We start from the raw sequence: 19,325 nt of genomic DNA, 5'->3' as shown, positions 1-19,325 counted from the left end.
CAAGTGTTCCACTCCCCTCCAGCTCTGCTGCTTGTGAGTCATCCACCTTATCTCTTGTGAGCTTCCATTGGGCTGCTGGGCAGAGGGATGGGTGAAGTGAAGAATGTCCTTAGCCTTGGTAGTGTGGGGGAAGGGTCTCTCCCTGAGTCCCTCTGCCTTTCTAGTAATGAACTCTGGTTAGGGACAGAGCATTCCCACAGAGAGCACTCTGTGTGCCCTCTTTGGCATGCATGCCATAGGTTCATGATCACAGGTCTAGGGTCTTCACCACCATGCCAAAGCTAGCTAAATCCTCCCACCTTGTACTTTGTGTCCCATGGCTCCTCCCAGATTTCAGTGGAGGTGGGAAATAGTAAATATTTCTTACCACATCCAGCTCTGTTTTCTCTAAAACATCTACCAGCTCCTCAATCTTGGTATCTTTTGTGAAAAGAAAGTCATCATCCACCCATAACACATACTTTGTGGTGACCTGAGACACAGCTAAATTCCTGCCAGCAAACCAGCCCTGTGAATGAGAATAAGGGTACATGAGTTACAAGCTCAGGCTCCAAAGGAAAGCCTAGAGAGGGGGATGATGGTTGCAGTCTGGGAACTGGATATTGGCTGTGCTGGATAAAGAATCACAATGTCAGAGAGGTAAAACTAGAAGGGACCTCAGAGGATATCTAGCCCAACCCCTTAATTTTAAAGAGAAGGAAACTGAGGCCAGGGGAGTTTTCATTACTTGCTCAAAGTCCCAGGGGGAGTTAATTTCAGTGATAGGATTTGACCCAAGATCTTCTGACACATTACTTAGTTGGTTTTATTTCCTCATTTCCTTATGCTCTATTAACATAATTCTAATCTTTGTGATGCACTCATTTCTGCTCTCCACTGAGCTGCATCCCAGTTAGAAGTGAGATTCTGTATGGTGGATAATCTTTGCTATATGGATTCTCTGGCCCTTTGGTGGTGATGGTAGGGTTTTCAGCCCCAGATCCTTCTAACTCTTCTCAGCCCAGGGGAAGACATAAGCTGGACTTTGAGCCTAGGTTAACTACCAAAGTTGAAGGTGTGTCCAAGTAAGTAATGATACTATCCATTCTCAACAGGAAGGAAAAAAATTAGAGAAGAGATAAGCAATGGAAATTCATCTGGTTTCCATTCTTCTGCCCTGACACAGGTCTTTCCAGCATCTCTCTAGACATGGGTTAAAATGGGCTGTGAATCCACAAAACATTAGATACTCTTAGTCAAATTTCTAGACCAAAATAACTTCTACAGATGAAGAGGAGGGACCTTCAGATTAGATACATCATTCATACAAGTTTGGGAATGATCTTTTCCTCAGACTATGATGCTTGGACACAGCACAGAAAGGGCCAGGACTTGAGGTAAGAAGTAGAATCTTTAACCCCTTCTATCTACATAAACTTATCTTTGTATCTCTTCATAAAGGCAGCTATATTATCCCCTTTCCATGAAGAGAGTTAGGGCTATGGCTCTCCTTCTCCTTGGGGATCTAAAGGTCCAATGCACCTTGGATCTGTACCTTTCCAAAGGGCATGATGTAATGCTCCACATAGGTGTCATTGATCTTCTGTGGCTTCTCGCTATCATCAGCCACAATCACGGTCACATCTGGGTAATATTGCCGGATACTCATAAGTAAAATCTGGAGCTTGTGGGGACGGAGGAAAGTCTTAGTAGCAATGGTCACCAGGTTCTTGAGCTTCTTTTCTGGAGAAGGAAAAAAGAGTTCAGTGTCTTTTCTTATTCTTCCACTGCACATTTCTTCATAATCCCTGCTCTCCTGTGATGGTATAGAGGAAAGACCACTGGATTTGACCTTTTCCTACATAATATCCCATCTGCCGTCTCTGTGGCTTGGCACCAGCTGTCCCTCATACATGGAATGCCCTTCCCCCTCACCTAAGCTTTTTTTTTTTTCTTAAACCCTCACATTCTTAGTACTGAGACCAAGTATTGGTTCTAAGGCAGAAGAGTGGTAAGGGCTAGGAAATGGGGGTTAAGTGACTTGCCCAGGGTCACATAGCTGGGAAGTGTCTGAGGTCATATTTGAACCCAGGACCTCCCATTTCTAGGCCTGGCTCTCAATCCACTGAGCTACCCAGTTGCTGCCCCCCCTCCTCCCCCCATCCAGTTTTTAAAAATTATTATTGAGTTGAAAACAGGTCATAACAAATCCCAGTCTCTCAGAGCTGAAGCCATTGATCATTTTCATCATTCTCTACTCCCTCTCCTTATCTTCTCTCCTGGATCCTTCCCACCCCACCAATCAAGACGGTAGCATGGTACAATAGAAAAGCCTTTTGTACCAGGAGATTTTGCTTCAATTGCAAGCTTTGGTTGAAAAAGACTATTTGTGACTTATGTGACATTGGGTAGGACACTTAACCTTTCTTCCTTGGCTTCATGCATAATATGCATGAGAGGGTTGGACTAAAAGATCTTTGAGGTCCCTTTCGGCTTTGGTTTTTAGATCCAATGTGCAGAATTCCTCTATCTTTAAACACACACACACACACACACACACACACACACACAAAATTTTCCCATCCTCCCACCCCTTCAATCTATTATCTTCAAATTCTGCTCCCTGTAACTATTCAACTCTTTAAAAAATAGTCATGGGGGCAGCTCAGTGGATTGAGAGCCAGACCTAGAATGGGAGGTCTTGGGTTCCAATCTGGCCTCAGACACTTCCCAGCTGTGTGACCCTGGGCAAGTCACTTAATCCCTATTGCCTAGCCCATACCACTCTTCTGCCTTGGAGCCAATATATTGATTCTAAGATAAAAGGTCAGGGTTTAAAAAAAATAGTAGTTATACCACTTCCTCATTATTCTTCATCCCTCTTCAGTACCTTGCAATTTGAATTTTGACTCTACTATGCTACTGAAACTGTTTTCTCAAATGTTACCAATGACATTGGGAGAGGATGATTGTTTTGTTTGTTTTTATTTTTTTTAAACCCTCACCTTCCGTCTTGGAGTCAATACTGTATATTGGTTCCAAGGCAGAAGAATGGTAAGGGCTAGGCAGTGGGGGTTAAGTGACTTGCCCAGGGTCAAACAGCTAGGAAGTGTCTGAGGTCATATTTGAACTTAGGACCTTCCATCTCTAGGCCTGGCTCTCAAACCACTAAGCTACCCAGCTGCCCCCAGGATGATTGTTTTTTAAAAATAAATTTTTTTTGGTATTTTAGTTTTTATATTGCCTATATTTTCCATTGTATTCTCTCCCACCTCCCCTCCCCACTCATTGTCCTTTATAATAAAGCATAGATAAAGGAAGAAAGGGGAAAAAACTGCTTTGTAAAACTAAAGATATGGAAAAATGTCTGACAGTATATGCAGTATCCCACATCCATGGTGCTCACTTCTAAAAAAGAGCAGATGAGGGAGGGCTTTCTCATATCTCTTCTTTGGGGCCAAGTTTAAAAAAAATTTATATTATTGTAATTCTCCAGCTTTCAGTTTTGATTGTCTTTTTGTTGTTGTTTGTATTATTTCACGTATTGTTCTGCTGGCTCTGTTTAATTCATTTTCCTTAAAATAAAGAATTGTTGGCTATATCAAAATTCCCAGGTCTCTTTCTCTCCCCTCCCTACACCAGAGAAAGCATCACTTGAAAAAAATATGTATATAGAAATCATTATGTATACGTATATATGTATGTTTCTATCTTCAACATATTCATGATTTCTTGCAACATAGTAATATTTCATTGCATGAGTGTACTATAGTTTGTTTAGCTACGCCACAGTTGAGAGGCATTTATTTTCCAGGGCTTTCTTACTGCTATAAATACTTGTCACTGACCTCTTTGGCATATATGTCTAACGTTTTAGTCACTTCTTTTGCATCATTCAAGATTGCTTCCCAGAATAACACTGTACCAAAGCACAGTTCCCCCAACAATGCATTAGTGTGCCTATCTTTCCACAACTCCTCCAACATAGAGCACTCCTATCTTATGTTATTTATACCAATTTGTTACTGTGAGTTGAATTTTCAGGGTGGTTTTAATTTTAATTTCTCTTTATGAGCAATTGAGAACATTCTTTTTTTTTTTTTAATATATTTTATTTGATCATTTCCAAGCATTAGTCGTTAAAGACATAGATCATTTTCTTTTCCTCCCCCCCACCCCCCATAGCCGACGTGTAAATCCACTGGGCATTAGATGTTTTCTTGATTTGAACCCATTGCTTTGTTGATAATATTTGCATTAGAGTGTTCATTTAGAGTGAGAGCATTCTTTTATGTGATTATTAATAATATACAATTTTTTCCAGAACTTGTTCTCTCCTTTGACCATTTATCTATTGGAGGAAGCCCATCACTTTTTAAAAAAAGTTCTTACCTTCCATCTTAGAATCAATACTGTGTATTGATTCCAAGACAGAAGAGCAGTAAGGGCTAAGTAATGGGGGTTAAGTGACTTGCCCAGGATCACACAGCTAGGAATTGTCTGAGGTCAGATTTGGTAAATCAATCATTTTTTAACTTCTGGCTGCCTTTTCTGGTTCTCATGCTACTACTTGCTCTGACTATACCTATCTCATAAATATTCCCTCTTAACTTGGCTTCTGCAGCTTCTCTCTGCTGGTTGTCCTTTTGCCTTTCTGACTCCTTTGCTGAATAACACCACCACCAATAATAAGCACTTGCAGAGGCCAACTAATTTGATCCCCACTGCAACTATGGGAGGTAGTTGCTATTATTAGGCCCATTTACAGATGAGAAAACTGGAGCATAGTGTGATTGACTCACCCAAGGTCATATAGTTAGTACTATTTGAATCAGGATTTGAACTCAGGTCTTCCTGACTCCAGCTCCAGCATTCTCTCCACTAAGCCATCCATCACCTTCTCCCCAAGTCTGGAGTATTTTTCAAGGCTCTTCCCCAAGCCCCTTTTTTTCTGTATCATTTCCCCTTCATGTACTCTGCATTCCAGCCAAGATGGACTACTGGCTATTCTTTACATATCACATACTGTCACTCACTCCCAAGTGTTTGTACAAGCCAGACCTTATACTTAGAATGCATTTTCTCAACATCAACCCATCACATTCCTTTATTGTCATTCTTCAAGGTTCAGCTCAGGTGACACATCATCAGGCCCTCCTTGATTGCCCTAGCTGTTAATATTATTTCTTTCTTCAAATAGACTGAGACTTAGAGCTCTTTGTCAGAGCTCTCCCTTGTTACTGTCCCTCCCCAAGGTATATTCATCTTATATATGTAGAATGTAAGCTCCTTTAGGGCAGAGATTATTTCCTTTTTTTTTTAAACCCTTACCTTCTGCTTTAGCATCAATACTGTGTATTGGTTCCAAGAGAGATGAGTGGTAAGGGCTAGGCAGTGGGAGTTAAGTGACTTGCCCAGGGTCACACAGCTAGGATGTGTCTGAGACTGGATTTGAAACCAGGACCTCCATCTCTAGGCCTGACTCTCAATCCATTGAGCCACCCAGCTCCCCCCTCTTTTTTTGTGTTTGTAACTGCCATTAATTAGCAGAGTGGAAATTAATAGGAAATCAATAAATGTTTGCTGAATCCAACTAAAGATTAGCAGAAGTCTGTCAATAAGTTTGAAATTTTAAACCAAACGAACTAGAATATTTTCAAGCCATTTCTCCAAGGAATCAAGTGAGTAAAGAACTTACCTGGCCCAGGGTCATACAACTTGGGGATGGAGGGCTGATTGACATTCACAGGAAACTTAGCTACTGCACTTCCAAACTCAATACTCACTGAAAGGAGAAAGAAGATGTCAGTGTAAGGTCCCTTTCTCCAGTCTTGGGGAGCAGCATCTTTCTCTTCTAGCTCAGGGAAGCCTGACTGATAAAGAAACTGAAGACATGGGGAGTGAGCCTGTGTCTTGAATTCAAAACTTCTGGCTTGGCTTTGCCCTCAGATTGTCTTATGACCTTGAATGAAATGGCTTAACTCCTCTAGGTCTCTGCTTTCTTTTTATATAGGTCATGGGAGAATCATCCCTTTTTTACTCATGCCTATAATCTACCCTTGTACATCAATCTGCCTACATCTGTTTCTCTGTCTGGGGCATGGGCCCTGTCAGCCTGGGATCACCTGGTGATGGGGGACTATTTCTTAGCATAAAGCTGCATTAGTAAAAGATATGGACAATTTCCATGCCTTCTCTCTACCTCTAAAATGTAGTTTCAATCACAGAAGGCTAAGTGTTCTATGGACAGAAACCCTGGAAATTCAGGATATTATTAGTGAGTCTGATTAGCACTGTGGCATCATGGTTAATGAGCCAGCCTAGGTTTAAATTTTGTTTCTTATATTTTCTGACTGTGTGACTTTGAGGGAGTCATTTAACATCTTTTTTTTTTTTAAGACTTTCTATAGTACTTTAATTCTTCAAAACCCTTTACATGCACTAATTATCTCATTTGATTCTCATAACAATCCTAAGGAGTAGGTTCTGTTATGATCCCTGTTTTATAGAGGAGGACACTGAGGCAGGCATAGTGAGTGTGCCAGAGTCACTTCACTAGTCAAGGTCTGAGTATAACCTTTTAATTTTTCAGGTAACTCTCAAAGACTATGTCACAGAATAGGAATATTCTCACCAGGGGTTCCTCATGCCAATTACAGATGGAGTTCAAAAATAAGTGAGTGGGGCAACTTGGTGGCTCAGTGGATAGAAAGACAGATGGGGTTCAAATCTGGCCTCAGACATTTACTAGCTTGGGCAAGTCACTTCACCTCCACTGCCTAGCCCTTACCACTCTTCTGCCTTAGGACCTATACTTTGCGTTGAATCTATGATAGAAGTTAAGGGTAAAAAAAAACAAAAACAAAAATGGAGTGAGCACTGCAATGTACTAGGGGTCAGAAAGCACTATCTAAGAAAGCTCCCCTTTACCTTCTACAGATCTTTATAGATATCATACCTCTTCCTTTTCTCTGTGAGCATTGCATTCTGGACAGCATAAGCTAGAAAGAGCCACCTGCAGAGCAGGTATAATATGACACAGAAACAAAAGAAAAACCATTCCCTCACTCCATCTATTTAGATTGATATATGTTTCTTCAAGGAGACAGTCTCTGAGAGAGCCCTAGTGGTGTCTTTTCTCTCCCAAAGGGTCCTGGGATCAAGTGATGAGCTCTCACCAATGTCCACAACTCCTGGGTGGTAGATAGTGCTGGTGTATGTCACATGCTGCAGGATGAAATTCAGGCGATTTTGAGAAAGGGTCAAAATGACCAGCTTCTTGTGTCCTCTACCCATCACCTCATAATCTGGGGTGTCAGCAAGAGTGTTCAGGGTCCCTAATAAGGCTTTCAGAGTGACCTGGAGGGGCGAGGTAAACAGACACTAAATTTGGTTGTTGGACAACCCCCTTCCAAAGAGATGAGCAGATTTGTAGTTTGTGGGTGGATAGAGTAGCTTGGAGGCTGGAAGCTTGTGATTCTTATGCCATACTTGCCAAGCCTAGATACAGAATGCCTTCTGAATCTTCAAGGCCACTTGGTTCATATTTGATTCTCTTTAGTGTTGAATCTGGTCAGAAGATGATAAATGGGCACATGGGAAGAGGGCAAGAGACAAAGAGATAAAAGGGCTTGGTACTGTAGAGTTGGGGAGGTCTAATAACACCAACCTTGTATGATGGTACTTTTGTTCCATTAAACTGAAGACCTTGAATTCACAAAGAGACAGATATCAGAACAGGTGCCATGGGTTCTTCAAACAGTTCTTAGTATCATGTATAATGAGCCAGGGGTGATACTGAAGGATGCACAGGACCAAACTTTTCTCTTATTTCTCAGTTCTTTGAACATATACAATATTTCCAATGCCTTTGTTCAACCCATCCTCTTCAATCTGGAATGCCCTCAGTATTTCAATGAATAGAAAAATGTTGTTCACCCTCCAAGACCTCCTCACCCCTAAACACTGCAGAAATTGGTGTAGAGTGGAAGAAAAAGTGATTTTATGAGAGACAGACAGAGGTAGAACAGAGAGAGAAAATCACTATGAAGCTTGGGGCTCTAGCTGCTTTATGAGAGAAGTTTAATTTGAGGGAGACTAGATTGCTAGGAAAAGCTTAGAGATTGCTACATCCCATCCTGCACACTGAGATCAAAGAGATCCTGTGCTGAGTCTTAGTCCCTTCACAGGCAGCTATACAAGTATTTGGAATTGGGAAGATAAGTCCAATAAAGTTTTGTATTATGTGTAAATGCTAAAGTTTCTGAACTCCTTTTAGTCTCCCCAGAGGAAAAGGATGTGGGCCCACCACACTCAAAAGGACTTTGAACTTGGACAGGGAGGGGGACCCAGCAGTATGTTTATAGAAAACAAGGGAAGAAGAAAGTGATTCCTTACTTAATGAGGGGGGGGGGGGAGAAGGGATGAGGCTAAAGTGATCATGTTATGAGCAATTGAAGGAGGAAAAAATTACTTTCAACTTATGAGAAAAGGAATGTCTCATGAAAGAGATGGTATTTGGATAGATTTTTTTAAGCTCTTACCTTCCATCTTAGAACCAGTTGTATTGGTTCCAAGGCAGAAGATCAGTAAGAGCTAGGCAAGGGGGGTTAAGTGACTTGCCCAGGATCACACAGGTAGGAAGGGTCTGAGGCCAAATTTGAACAGGACCTCCTGTCTCCAGGACAGGCTCTCTATCCACTGAGCCACCTAGCTGCCCCTAGAATTGATTCTTGAAAGAAGTGGGGGACTTCAATAGTAGGAGAGGAATTTGTTCCCGCCTTGGGAGAAAGTGTGAGGGAAGACATGAAGAGGCAAGGAGAGAGAAAGGGAAAAGAGAGAGGTCAGAACAAGAAGCAGAAAAGGCTCATAGTCAACCTTTTCTGTAGAGAACTTAAATGGAGAGTCAGTAGGAGATAAAGCTGGAAAGATTTGTTGGATTTTAGCCCCAAATGCCAGGCCAAGGAGTTTTTACTTTTTTGGTTGGGCAGTAAAACATTATTGAAGGTTTTTGTGTTGAGGAGAGAAAATTATATAAGGAATAGTCATATGGACAGATTGGATATCATCAGGGAGGCAGATCAGTTAGAAGGTTATAATAATATGCTAAGCAAGAAGAGGTAAGTGGTTGCAGTGGGACTGAAAATGATGGGATGGATTTGAGAGACATTTCAAAGGTAGAATTGTCAGCACTCAAATACTGGATGTTAGGAAGGGAGAAGTGAGAAATAAAAGACAAAAATGACTCTAAGATAATAAGCTTGGGTGAATGAGCTTTGGTGCTCTCAGGGCTTTTAGTTTTCTGATCTTTATGGAAGGGAGGGACCTAGGGAGATTTCAGAGGGAAAAAACTGAAGATCTGTAGAGGCATTGAAAAGTAAAGAAGAAAACCTTCAGATACAAAAGTAGATATTCCTCTGCACTAGAAAGAGTGCTAGGCTGGAATATCTTAATTGTACAAGTAGATAGCCAGAAGACAATGAACTGCCTCTAGAGCATAGCCTGCATTCTCAATTTATTTTTTACTTCCTCATCTACTTATAGTTCTCAAAGCAACATGAAAAGTGAAAAATGGTCATCATTCTAAGGGAACATGAAGTCACAAAGGTAAAAAAAAAGTTTTCCAGCAGGAAGGTACTGTCCAAAAGTACCAGTACCATCTATTTCTCTATTTATCACCAAAAAAAATGCCTAATAGTCTCAGAGCTTAAGATCTGAGTGAGTTGAAAGGAAGGATTTTTTTCCAACTTTAAGAGCTATTATTTTAGCTCAGAAAGCTTCTGTTGTGCTGCAGCTGAAAAGAGTGCAATACAATAGAACCTAATTTTATGTGACCAATACATTCCAAGACCCATAATAGTATATTAATATTAATAGCATAATATCAAACCCAATTATTTAATAAGTATTTATTATACAAATATGCATCGGTACTTTTCTACTTTTCTTAGGCCTATCAGAACTACTGGTATCACTCTTCTTGTATTTTGGGGTCATTATTAATAACTAAGTAGCATTAATGAAACAAAGAGGAGCCTTTCTTTAACACTGACACAACTTTACAAGTGAGTACTCAAGACATTGATGCAAAAGCTAATGTTTGCAAAATGAAAAAACCTGAAGCTTGGGACAGTGCCCCTTCCATTCTGGGAAAATAGCCCAACGTTAACATTAGGTTAAAAATTAAAAAATAGTTTGGAAAATGAACAAACAACAATAACAAAAGAACCTGACTATAAAGAGTTACTATGCCCATATAAATCATCAGCATTTTCATATATTTCCAACACAACTCAACAGCAAGAATTAGAAAGAGAAATTCCATTTTAAAACCGCCCTAGACAACATAAAATACTTAGGAATCTATTTGCCAAAACAAACACAGGAATTATATGAACATAACTACAAAACACTTTCCACACAATTAAAATGAAATCTAAACAATTGGAAAAACATTAATTGTTCATGGGTAGGATGAGCTATGTAAAGATGATTTTAGAGTTGTGACTTAAATTTTGGTCACTAGGGGAAATCCCAAATAAAATACCCAAGTCACAAAAATCTTTATGACAAAAACCTCTGACAAAGGTCTAATTTCTCAGATTTATAAGGAGCTAAATCAATTGTAGAAAAAAAACAAACAAACAACAAGCCAAAGGGACACGAACAGGCAATTTTCAGATAAAGAAATCAAAACTATCAATAAGCACGTGGAAAAGTGTTCTAAATCTCTTATAATTAGAGAAATGCAAACCAAAACAACTCTGAGGTATCACCTCACACCTGGCAGATTGGCTAACATGACAGCAAAGGAAAGTAATGAATGCTGGAGGGGATGTGACAAAGTGGGGACATTAATACATTGCTGGTGGAGTTGTGAATTGATCCAACCATTCTGGAGGGCACTTTGGAACTATGCCCAAAGGGCTTTAAAAGACTACCTGCCCTTTGATCCAGCCATAGCACTGCTGGGTTTGTATCCCAAAGATATAATATGGAAAAAGACTTGTACAAAAATATTTATAGCCATGCTCTTTGTGGTGGCAAAAAACTGGAAAATGAGGGAATGCCCTTTGATTGGGCAATAGCTGAACAAATTATGGTATCTGTTGGTGATGTAATACTATTTGTGCTCAAAGGAATAATGAACTGGAGGAATTTCATGTGAACTGAAATGACCTCTAGGAATTGATGCAGAGTGAAAGGAGCAGAACCAGGAGGACAGATACACTGTGAGAGACTGATACACTGTGGCACAATTCAATGTAATGGACTTTTCTATCAGTAGCAATGCAATGATCCAGGACAATTCTGAGGGACTTATGAGAAAGAATGCTATCCACATTTAGAGAAAGAACTGTGGGAGTAGAAACACAGAAGAAAAACATTTGCTTGTGTGAACTTTAGATTACTCCACCCTACTTAGTCTAACAAAAACAGGAATCTTTATTTACTTAGAATATTTTTCCATGGTTACATGATACATGATCTTTTTACCCCTCTTCCCTCTCCTCTGTGAACTTTAGATTTACTCCACCTTGCTTAATCTAACAAAACAGGAATGTCTACACCCCTACTTAAGTATTAAGTATTGAGGAGGATGGCCTATGAAAGACATGTGCTAGCAAATGACAAATCAGAAACAACTGACAGACCCTGGGCTGTCCTAAGTCAAGCTTAAGCTACCATTGGTTCATGTGAGATGCAGGAAAGTGATATAAAAACCGTCTATATATTTTGCATCACTTCCTCTCTCTGGTTTCTTTGGTGGTGGAAAGGTGGCTCAGGTGGCAGCTTGCTGAGCGTTTCAGCATCTTGGTGTGGTGGCAGCTATTTTCTGGGTTTGGCGGTGATTTTTCCTTGATACTATACTGGGAGAAGCTTAGTAGCCTAGTTCATGTGAGGCATCTTCACTGAGCTCTCTTGAAGTTTAGGCTGATTCTTTTCTCCTTTACCTTCCAAACACTAACCTCTTAGGAAAGCCTCTAATCTTCTTCAAAGACCTTGTGGTGGAGGTCTTTGAACTCCCCCTGGCAAAGGCCAGGCAGGAGAAATCCTATACCCTCTCTCTCTCTCTCTCTCTCTCTCCCTCTCTCTCTCTTTTCCTTAATTCCTTCCCACTATATTAATTAAAATCACCATAGATTTCCAATCTGACGGATATTTTATTTGGGATTTTCTCTGGTAACCAAATTAATTTAGATTAAGTCACAACCCTAAAATTACCCTTACACTTGATAACATGGTTTGATGGGGATATGTAATAAACACATGATAGTTCATGTCTATAGCAATTTAGTGTTCAATACACCCAAAGATCCAAGCTTTTGGGGAGAGAACTCACTATGTGACAAAAACTGCTGGTAAAATTGGAAAACAGTATGACATAAACTAAGAATCTCACACCATATACCAGGATAAAGTCAAAATGGATATACTTGATCTAGAAATAAAAGGTGACACCATAAACAAATTAGAGGAACATGGAAAAGTTTACCTATAAGACTTATGAATAAGGGAAGAATTTATGATCATATAAGACATAGAGATCATTACCAAAAATGAAGTAATGTTGATTACCTTAAATTAAAAGAATTTTGGACAAGCAAAACCAATGCAACCAATATTAGATGGGAAACAACAAATCTGGAAAAAAATATTTATAGCAAGATCTGACAAAAGTCTAATTTCTCAAATATATAAGAACTGAGTCAAATAGATAGTAAAACTATACCCTCTCAGAACTAGATAAATTTCCCCATAAAATAAACATGAATAAAGTTAAAGAGATAAGTAGAAGTTTTTTAAAATTTAGATGTGATAGATTACTGGAGAAAATTGAATGGGAATAGACAAGAACATACTTTTTTCTCAGGTAAATATGGTATCTTCACAAAAATTGACCATGAAAAAACCTCAGGACCAAATGCAAAGAAAGAGCAGAAATATTAAATGCATCCCTTTCAGACTCTAATGTACTAAAAATTACATTAATGAAGAGCTGTACAAACATAGATGATAAAAATTAATTGGAAACTAAATAATCTAATTCTAAAGAATGATAATGTCAGAGAATAAATCATAGACGCAATCAATAATTTCATTAAAGAGAATGACAACAAAGAGACATTATGAGATGCAGCCAAAGCAGTGTTTTGTAGTTGTCGTTTAGTAATTTTAAGCTCTATACTCTTTGTGACCCCTTTTTGGGGTTTTCTTGGCAAAGAAGATAATGGAAGGGTTTGCCATTTCCTTCCTTAGCTCATTTTAAAGATGAATATACTGTAGCAAACTGGGTTAAGTGATTTGTCCAGGGTCACATAGCAAGTAAGTATCTGAGGTCAGATTTGAAGTCAAGTCTCTCTGACTCCAGGACGACACTCTTTATACTGTGCCACCTAACTTCCAAAATGATACTTAAGGAAAAATTTATCTCTCTAAATGCTTACATTAATAAAAATAAAGAAAAAGCAAATCAATGAATAGGACATACAACTAAAAGAATTGGAAAAAAAATTAAATATCACCAATTTTAAGCACTAAGTTGGAAGTCCTGAAGATTAGAGAAGATTTATAAACTTGAAAATAGGAAAGCCCTTCATCTAATAAATAAAACTAGGAGCTTAATTTATGAAAAAGTAAATACAATGGACAAACCATTGGTTAACTTGATTTGTTAAAAAGAATAAAGAAAACCAAATTACTAGCATAAAAAACAAAATGGGTAAATTCACTGCCAATGAAGAGGAAAGTAAAGCAATTATGAGGAACTCTTTTGCCCTATTATGTGCCAATAAATCTAATAATTTAAGTGAAATGGATGAATATTTACAAAAATGTCCAAATCAATAGAAGAATAAATAGAATAATTAAGTAACCCAATCTTAGAAAAAGAAATTGAACAAATCACAAATGAGATCCCTAAGAAAATTTCACTAGGACCAGATCCCAGGTGAATTCTATGAAATGTCTAAGAACATTTAATTTCAGTACCATATATACCACTTGGAAAAGGGGGCAAGGAAGCAGTCCTACCAAATTCCTTTTGTGACACAAATATGGTGCTGATACTTAAACCAAGAAGACCAAAAACAAAATTATAGAACAATTTCTGTAAAAGAAATTTTGACACTCCCTACTCAGTTTAATCAGTATTTATGAGGCAGCTAGGTATCACAATAGCTAGAGCATCAGACCAGGAGTCAGGAGGACCTGGGTTTAAATTTGACCTTAGACACTTTCCTATCCATGTGACTCTTGGCAAGTAATTTAATCCTGACTGTCTAGCCCTTACCACTTTACTGTTTTAGAATTGATACCAAGACAGAAGGTTAGGGTTAAAAAAAAAATCAGTATTTACTTAGTTCATGTCGATTTTTGGAAATTCGTTATATTAAATAGTTAAGACTGATAGGCAATAGGTATATTGTTAGACTGACAGGAATATTAAGTATGTATTAGTGATTATTATATTATTATAGATTATAAAGCAAAAACTATATGATTGTCTGTTAATAGAGAATTATATTACCCCTAACTTGTTAATGTTTTATCAACACTCCTCACTCCTACAAATCATAGTCACTACTCCTTTCTGACATTTCCTCTAGACCAGCACTTCCTTATTCCCTTGGATAATGCTGACCAAATCAGCCATTGATTAATTTCTTGTGAAAATTATTGCTGAGATGGCAGGAGGTGCACCACTTGTCACCTGGAAAAATCTGCAGTTAATGACCAGAAATGAATGTACTAAAAGCTTACTGATCAAGTGGTTATGATTAACCTGTATATCCCTCAACCAATCATAGAGTTTTCCTCTCATTTCTGGTATTAGCCAACCATGACATTGTATTACCTCATTTTATTTTTGATGTACTCTCCATCTGCATAAATATTGGTCACTCTTAAGTAGCAGGGATCCTTCACTGTCAGAAAGGTGTTGAATCTTTATTGCTTAGGGACCATTGATCTCCCTAAATAAACCCATTATTGTGTGTAACTCAATTGCCTTTTGTTGCTGATTGGAAATATTGTGGCCCACATTTCCTTAGTGAATAGTGATACAAAAATTCTAAATAAAATACTAGCAAGGCGATTACAGCAATCGATCACAAAAAGCATATGAGTAGGTGAGATTTACACCAGGAATGCAGGATTGGTTCAATATTAGGAAAACCATTCACATAATTGATCATATCAGGTTTTTTTTTTTTAACCAAAATACAACATTCATTCCTATTAAAAACACTAGAGTCAAAGAACTAGAAAGGGAAGTGATGTTCATCAATTGGGGAATGGCTGAACAAATTGTGGTATACATTGGTGATGGAATACTATTGTGCTATAAGAAATGATAAGCAAGATGATTTCAGAAAAACCTAGAAAGATCTTCAGGAACTGATGCAGAGAGAACTAAGCAAAACTGGGAGAACTGGGACACAATAACAACAATATTGGGTAATGATTATCTGTGAAAAGTTGGCTATTCTCAGCAATGCAATGATTTGGGATAATCCTGAAAGATTTATGGTGGAGAATGTTATCCACTTCCAGAGAAAGAATTATGGGAGTTGTCTTTCACATCAGTGTATTTATGGTTTCATTTTTGGGTTTTGGTTATTTTGAGTTTGCTTTTACAAAAATGATTAATATGGAAGTATTTTGCATGACAATAAAATATTTTTTTACAAATAAAAATTTTAATTTAATGAAAGCATAGGAATTAATGGAGCTTTCCTTTAAATGATAAGTAGAATCTATCTAAAACCATCAAAAAGTATTATAAATAGTATGGATAAGCTTCCCTTATTACCACTATTATTCAATATTGTACTAGAAATGCTAGGTCAAGCAATAATAGAAGAGAATGAAATTGAAGGAATTAGACTAGGCAATGAAGAAACAAAACTATTACTCTTTGCAGATGATATGATGGTATACTTAGAGAATCCCAGAAAATCAGCTAAAAAAACTACTGGAAATAACTACTTCAGTAACATTGCAGGATATAAAATAAACCCACACAAATTATTAGCATTTCTACATATTGCTGACAAAATCCAACAGGAAAAGATAGAAAGAGAAATTTCATTTAAAATATCTCCAGCTAATATAAAATACTTTGAAGTCTATCTACCAAGACAAATCTAGGAACTATATGAACACAATTATGAAACACTTTTCACAGAAATAATGTCAGTTGGAGAAATATGTATTACTCGTGGGTAGGTTGAGCCAATGTAATAAAAATAACAATTCTATCTAACTTAATGTAGTTTTTCAGTAAGTAATCAATTTTTTTCATATTCAAACTATCAAAAATTCATTTTAGAGAGTGAAGAAGTAATAAAATGTATCTGGAAGAACAAAAAAGAAAGAATATCAAAGGAATCAATGAAATAAATGTGAAGGAAGGTATCATAGCAGTACCAGATTTCAAACTATATTACAAAACAGTAATCATCAAAACAATCTGGTCTTGGCTAAGAAATAGACTAGTGGATCAGTGAAATAGATTAGGTACAGTGTATACATTGGTAAATGACCACAGTGATCTAGTTTTTGACAAACCCAAAGATCTAGGCTTTTGAGACAAGAATTCACAATTCTGACCAAAATTGCTGGGAAAATTAGAAAGCAGTTTGTCATAAATTATATATACACTAACATTTCGTATTTATCCTGAGATAAGGTTAAAAAAGCAGTCATTATTTAGATATATAGGGAAGCATGGAAAATTTTACTTGTCAAATCTATAGGTAAGGGAAGAATTTATGATTAAAGAAGAGATTGAAAGCATTGTGGAATGTGAAATGGATAATTGTGATTATATTAAATTTAAATTTTCTTGCACAAATAAAACCCATTTAGTGAACATTAGAAGGAAAGCAGAAAACTGGGGGACATTTTTAAAAATATCAAGTCTCTGATAAAGGCCTCATTTCTCAAATATATAGAGAACTTAGTCAAATTTATAAGAATATGAATCAGGGGGCAGCAGTGTGACTCAGGAGACAGAGAGCCAGGCTTGGGGATAGAAGGTCTAAGCTTCAAATCTGGCCTCAGACATTTCCTAATTGTGTGACCCTATGTGACTGCTCTTTTGCTTTGGAACCAATACACAGTATTGATTCTAAGATAGAAGGTAAGGGTTTAAAAAAAAAGAATAGGAGCCATTCCCCAGTTGATAAATGGTCAAAGGATATGAAGAGGCGGTTTTCAGAGGAAGCAATCAAAGCTGTCTATAGTGAAATGAAAAAATACTCAAAATCACTATTGATTAGACAAATGCAAACTAAAATGACAGAAAAGGAAAATGACAAAAGATGGAGGAGATATGGAAAAAATAAGGCTACTAATGCACTATTGATGTTATTGTAAACTGATTCAATCATTCTGGAGAGGAATTTAGAACTATGCCTAAAGGGCTATAAAATTATGCATATTCTTTGACCCAGAAATATCACTACTAGATCTATATCCTAAAGAGAATGAAAAAAGGGAAAGGACTAATTTGTACAAAAATATATGGGGGCACCTAGGTGGTTCGGTGGTTCGGTGTTTTGAGAGCCAGGCCTAGAGACAAAAGGTTCTGGGTTCAAATCTGGACTCAGATACTTCATAGCCATGTGATGCTGGGCAAGTAACTCACTGCCCCTACACCCCAATTGTCTAGCTTCTACAATTTTTTTGTCTTGGAACCAAAACACAGTATTAGTTCTAAAATGTAAAGTAAGATTTCACACACACCACACATATCCTTTTGTGGTAGCAAAGAATTAAAAATTGAGTGGATATCTATCAACTGGGGAATGGTTGAACAAGTTGTGGTAAATGATTGTGATGGAATTTTATTATGGTATAGGAAATGACAAGCAGGATGCTTTCAGAAGAACTGGAAAGACTTACATGAACTGATGCAAAATAAAGTGGAGAGATCCAGGAGAACATTGCATACAGTAGCAGTAATATCACGTGAAGATCAACTGTGAATGACTTAGCTACTCTCAGTAATACAATGATCCAAGACAATTCTGAAAGATTTATGTTTAAAAATATTATTTACCTACAGTGAAAGAAATTATGGAGTCTGAATGCAGATGGAACCATCCTTTTAAAGCTTTATTTCTTTTGTAGCATGGCTAATATGGAAATGTTTTTTATGACTGCATATGTATAGTCTATATCAAATTGCAGGGGGAAGAAAACATGGAACTCAAAAATTTTTTTAAATGTTTAAAATTTTACACAAACAAAAGAGGAAATAGAATACTTAAATAATCCCATCTCAGAAAAAGAAATTGAACAAACTATCAACGAATCCCCTAAGAAAAAGTCCCCAGGGCCAAATAGATTCATAAGTGAAATCAATAAAACATTTAAAGAATAATTTACCTGAATGCTATAAATCCTATTTGGGAAAGTAGGCAGAGAAAGAATCCTACCAAATTCTTTTTTTGTGACAGTGTTTTCTAAGTCAGGAAGAACAAAAACAGAGAAAGAAAATTATAGGCCAGTTTCATTAATGAATATATATGCAAACATTTTAAATAAAATGTCCCCAAGGAGACTAAAGTAATATATCATAAAGATTGTTCAGGATGATCTAGAGGGATTTATACCAGGAATTCAGGGCCGGTTTAATATTAGCAAAACTATCAGTATAATTGACCATATCAGTAATCAAACTAACAGAAATCACATAATTATCTCAATAGATGCAGAAAAAACCTTTGACAAAATACAACACCCATTCATATTTTAAAAAACATAGAAAGCATAGGAATAAATGGGCCATTTCTTAAAATGATAAGTAGCACCTACCTAAAGCCATCAACAAGTATTATCTGTAAAGGGGGATTAAGTTATAAGTCTTTCTAATAAGATCAGGAATGAAGCAAGGATGCCCATTATTATCACTTTTATTTAAAATTGTATTAGAAATGCTAGCTTTAGCCATAAGAAAAGAAAAAGAACTGAAGGAATTAAAGTAGGCAGGGAGGAAACTAAACTATTACTCTTTGCAGATGAGATGAAGGTATACTTATAGAATACTAGAGAATCAACTAAAAACTAGTTGAAATAATTAATAACCAACAAAGTTGCAGGATACAAAATGAATCCATATAAATTATCAGCATTTCCATATATTACCAACAAAGTTCAGAAGCAAGAGATAGAGAGAAATTTCATTTAAAACAAATCTAGACAATATAAAATACTTGCGAATCTACTTGCAAAGACATAGGAATTAAATGAACACAATTACAAAACACTTTTCACACAAATAAAGTTAGATCTAAACAACTGGAAAAATATTCATTGTGAATGGATAGGCCAAGCAA

The 19,325-nt window shown here is 37.2% G+C and overlaps 1 protein-coding gene across 3 annotated transcripts in view; it reads right to left on the bottom strand.

Moving 5' to 3' along the window:
• Positions 1–19,325, bottom strand: part of B4GALNT2 (beta-1,4-N-acetyl-galactosaminyltransferase 2) — a 63,735-nt gene that overhangs the window by 13,707 nt on the left and 30,703 nt on the right. For all 3 annotated transcript variants that reach the window (XM_007482378.3, XM_016430537.2, XM_007482377.3), the window contains 5 exons: positions 7,649–7,686; positions 7,158–7,338; positions 5,678–5,764; positions 1,535–1,722; positions 368–508 (listed from right to left, as the gene is read on the bottom strand). In XM_007482378.3, coding sequence (XP_007482440.1) covers positions 368–508; positions 1,535–1,722; positions 5,678–5,764; positions 7,158–7,338; positions 7,649–7,686 — 635 coding nt within the window. The remainder of the gene's footprint in view (positions 1–367; positions 509–1,534; positions 1,723–5,677; positions 5,765–7,157; positions 7,339–7,648; positions 7,687–19,325) is intronic.

This window comes from Monodelphis domestica, chromosome 2 (assembly GCF_027887165.1).
Source record: "Monodelphis domestica isolate mMonDom1 chromosome 2, mMonDom1.pri, whole genome shotgun sequence".
Classification (NCBI taxonomy): Eukaryota; Metazoa; Chordata; class Mammalia; order Didelphimorphia; family Didelphidae; genus Monodelphis; species Monodelphis domestica.
The sequence above is the reverse complement of the archived record's forward strand: the minus strand, read 5'-3'. Positions and strand labels throughout refer to the sequence as shown.